We start from the raw sequence: 4000 nt of genomic DNA on the forward strand, positions 1-4000 counted from the left end.
TATTCTATTTGTTTTTAAGAGGGTCTTTAAGGGTCTTACATTTAAATTGGTTTACTACTTATGAGTATTGTTTTATAATAAATAAACATCATCTTCAACTTCAGCTTACTTAAAGTGTACATTTCCCCCAACGATGCTGAAATTACCCTGCGATTCGACAGGTAAGGCGAAAGTTAAAGGAAACTTAAGTTTAAATACAAAGCAAGCTATTTTTTTGTTTTATGCGCCACTAGCCGTGTGAAAGTGTGTTACAAATCATAGTTAAAATCTTAACACTGTTTGAAACCCACTTTCAGAGCTGTGAAACCTTTATTCTATTTGTGAAAACGATGTACTATATGTTCAAGTGCCTGAAAGCAGATTGGGGCAATTGAGACACAACTTTGTTGGTTTTTTTTGTGCAATATTTTATTGTTAACAGAGAGGAGCCAAAATTCAAAGGTAAATTTTCCTCACTGCTAAAATTTTATTTGATTGATTTGATTTCCAAGGTCATTTGAATACCCCATTATTATTATTATTAGGTTTTATTTTCGATTAGCTTTAAATCTTATATTAATAAATCTTAAGATGTGTAGACACATAGTATTCACAAATCTTCAGGTTTGCAGATTAAGTGAGGCCTTAGTTATTGTTATTGAGCCAAAACCGTAAGATGAATGTCAGATAATATACAACATTTACTGCTTTCAGAGCGCAGGAGGTCTGGCCAAGTACCATAAGAAAGGCATGTCTGAAAAGCTTAGCCGGCGTTGCACCTGCATTGTGTGGTTGATATGGTTGAAAAACAGCCTGATATCGCTGAAACTGCTCTCTGTGTTTTGCCCAACAGCCCAAAGGTAAAGTTGGCACAAAGGGAAAGAAGCAGATCTATGAGGAAAACGAGGCGACTCTGAAGTTCTACACAAGAGTCATCCTAGGAGCTAATGTAAGAACCTCAGTCTTGTTTTTGTGTTTTCTTTGGTTTGTTTTTGTTATTTTTGTTGTTGTTTTTGGCAAAATGGAACGAATGGCATCACATTTACTTTAGTTCATCAATAACTATTCTGGGTTAGCCTTGTTTTTTACTTTGTGAAACATCAGTTCATTATTCTACAGTTGTGCCAGCTATAGATCGTCCATGCAGTTAGGTTGCCTCTGTTGTTTCTCTTTGAAACGACAGACCCAATTTTAGACTTTTACCAGTGTGTTTTACATTTTTCGTATTATCTGATGTTTTCACTTAGGTTTTAAAGTTTGACTTTAAGAATGACAGTGTGTTGAACTGTCCGTTATATCAGTTAAAAATTTGGGGTCGGCAGTATAGATACAATCATCTTTTGTGGTATAAAAAATTTCCGATATCTTTTATACAGTAAATTACCTGGAAATCCAGTTGTCAAATGGTCTTTGACTGTTACAGTGATTTAAGTACCTGAAAAATTAAGGTACTTCATCATATTTCATGCAAAAATCCCGTGCATCCAAATTTTCCATAATTCAGTCCTGCTCATTGGTTTGCAACAATGCCTGCATTGGACTGCCATTACCTTTGATATTAAAAAGAAAATAATAAATTGGAATAAATCGTATAGAAAAATCTTAAATGGGTTCAAATGTATTTGAATGAATTAATGAGCCACTTAATTTGCTGTTGATCGGCTAATTGATTGATCAACTAATCATTGCAGCTCTATTTTCTGTTGTGTCATCCAACCCCATTTCAAGATTCTGCTCATCTCCACAGGCGATATACGCTGCAGTAAATCTTTTGGTTTTCTACAGTTCGTCCACATTTTGGACATGGGTGAGTGTATTTGAAATCAGATTATTTAAAATCGAAATATCCACAAATATAATGTAATTTATTGCAACACCACTCCTCCCCTGGCACTAAACCTTGTATGGTTCCCATAGCTGCTGCTTGTGTTTGCACTAGCAGTGTATGTAGGGAGTTACCGCTCCATGTCGGCCATGGCCAAGCCAGTGTTTGCTGAGGATGGAAGTCTCTTGGATGGAGGAATAGACTTAAACATGGAGCAGGGAATGGCAGAGTAAGTAATCCCCAAAATACCAATAGGATTCAAATTTGTTGGCAAGAGGAATTCCTTTATCATCTACATACACTATAGCAACAACATGACTGTGGAAAAAAGTTTGAAATATTGTTTTTGCACATGGTTTTATATCCAGGGGGGCTTATACTAAAGTCTGAATTCACTTAGAAAGTAGCATCAGGTATCAGGATATTTCCGGATGCTGAACACAATAGGCAAAACGCTTACTGTCCATTTTTAAGGTGATTTGCCTGCAGAAGAGAAATACAATTTCAGTGAGCAGAGAGTAGATGTATTATTGATGCCAGGTTCAAATATTACTTTTTCTCTCATAGCAATGATACGTCTCGTGAGCAATGGTGAGTAATTGGTAGATTTTTTTTTTTTTTTTTTTGCCATGGGTGTCACCTATTAGGTTACATTCAGTCTGTTCTAAATATGGAGCATATTGGGGACAGGAAACTTTCCAGACAATACCAAGGACTTAAAATACCGCTCGACCTCTCCCACTGTAAATTATTGAATGTATATCTTTGTTTAGAGGTGACAATGTTTAGTTCAAAATTCTAAAAAAAAACACTGCACTTATACATCAGTTAGTATTAAGGCAATGATGGACACTGTTCCTGAGACAAGAATTGTATTTCTAATTTAGTAATTATCAGTAGGGTTTGTGCATTAATAATATAGAAGTTCTGGCTCTGGTTCTATTTATTTTTTGTTGCTGGACTTATGGAAGGCACAAAGAACGTCGTAATCTTGATTAATATAAAAGTGTGTAAATAAATCGTAGTCACGTAATTTTTTTTTGTCCGGTTGAAGAACCCCTGAATTCATTGTCTTCCCCAGCTAATGAAACTGAACCTATAGCCTTCACCAAGAGCACAGAGTTGTTGTTCTGTGTGCCCCAGTGATAATTTATTGTCTGTGCGGTCTGGTTTTAGGCACCTGAAGGACGTCATACTGCTCACAGCCATTGTACAAGTGCTCAGCGCAATCACCTCTTATTTCTGGTATCTTTGGTTGCTGGTAAGAGCTTTTGTAGATGTTGTTCTGTGTCCAGTTTCCCTGATATATCCTACGAGATAGCTGCAATTTTTCTTCCTGATTGCTTTTCTTTTTTGCTTACCTCATGTCTCATAATTTGATATTGGCGTGTCTGTGTGTGTGTGTGTGTGTGTGTGTGTGTGTGTGTGTGTGTGTGTGTGTGTGTGCGCCAGGCCCCAGCCCGTGCCCTGCACCTGCTGTGGGTGAACTTTTTGGGCCCCTGGTTTATGGCAGAAAGCCCATCAGCACCAGAGGAAGTGAATGAGAAGAAGCAGAGAAGACAAGAGCGCAGACAGATGAAGAGATTCTGATGCTGCAGAGCAGACGGAGCAGTATTTTTATACACAGAATCTAATATACAGATAGCAAAGAACTCATAAGTTATTCTGGAAGAAATGTTTTTATTAAGTTAAACTCAATCCAAATCTGATACTGTGGAATCTTGTTTTCCATGTTTTCTTCCTGCTTTCTGTTGTAATCCAATTTTCTCCCTAAATTATGAAATGAAATGTTCCCTATTTAGATAATGTCACGGTCGAAATATCATTTGTCCTCATGCAGAGATTTAAGAGCTTTGCTGTTGCACAATCCGTCACACTGCCCCCTGCAGATGTCATTTCAGTTACACCCTATATACCATCACCCCAGTGATGAAAACAAGTCCAAACTGAATTTGTTCTCAGTGCCACTTTTTCATGGAATGTCCTTTATTTTTCAAAGATGTCTGTGATGTAAATTAATTTATCAGTGACCCTTCATTACCGAGCTGAGTTGTTTTGTTTGCAAGCTATTAAGTCTTATAAAATCAACTGTTCATAAAGCAAGTTTTAATAAGAGAATGGGAACATTTTTGCAATAAAATCTTCCTTCAGTGTGTGGAATTTATCATACGTGTTTCTGGAAGAGATTTTTTTTTT

At 36.7% G+C, this 4000-nt stretch overlaps 1 protein-coding gene across 2 annotated transcripts; it reads left to right on the forward strand.

Annotated features, from left to right (window-relative positions):
- The first annotated feature begins 49 nt into the window (after positions 1–49).
- On the forward strand, positions 50–3979 carry tmem208 (transmembrane protein 208). Of its 2 annotated transcripts, XM_040122980.1 has the most exons (6): positions 50–161; positions 833–928; positions 1708–1786; positions 1897–2033; positions 2981–3065; positions 3257–3979. In XM_040122980.1, the coding sequence occupies exons 4-6, from the start codon at positions 1945–1947 to the stop codon at positions 3392–3394; spliced, it is 312 nt and encodes a 103-aa protein (XP_039978914.1). In that variant the 5' UTR covers positions 50–161; positions 833–928; positions 1708–1786; positions 1897–1944; the 3' UTR covers positions 3395–3979. The 2 variants fall into 2 exon arrangements, with proteins under 2 accessions (XP_039978914.1, XP_039978913.1); XM_040122979.1 differs by lacking the exon at positions 50–161 and having other exon boundaries at positions 206–928.
- Positions 3980–4000: the final 21 nt, after the last annotated feature.

This window comes from Xiphias gladius, unplaced genomic scaffold, assembly GCF_016859285.1.
Source record: "Xiphias gladius isolate SHS-SW01 ecotype Sanya breed wild unplaced genomic scaffold, ASM1685928v1 HiC_scaffold_1465, whole genome shotgun sequence".
Taxonomy (NCBI): Eukaryota; Metazoa; Chordata; class Actinopteri; order Istiophoriformes; family Xiphiidae; genus Xiphias; species Xiphias gladius.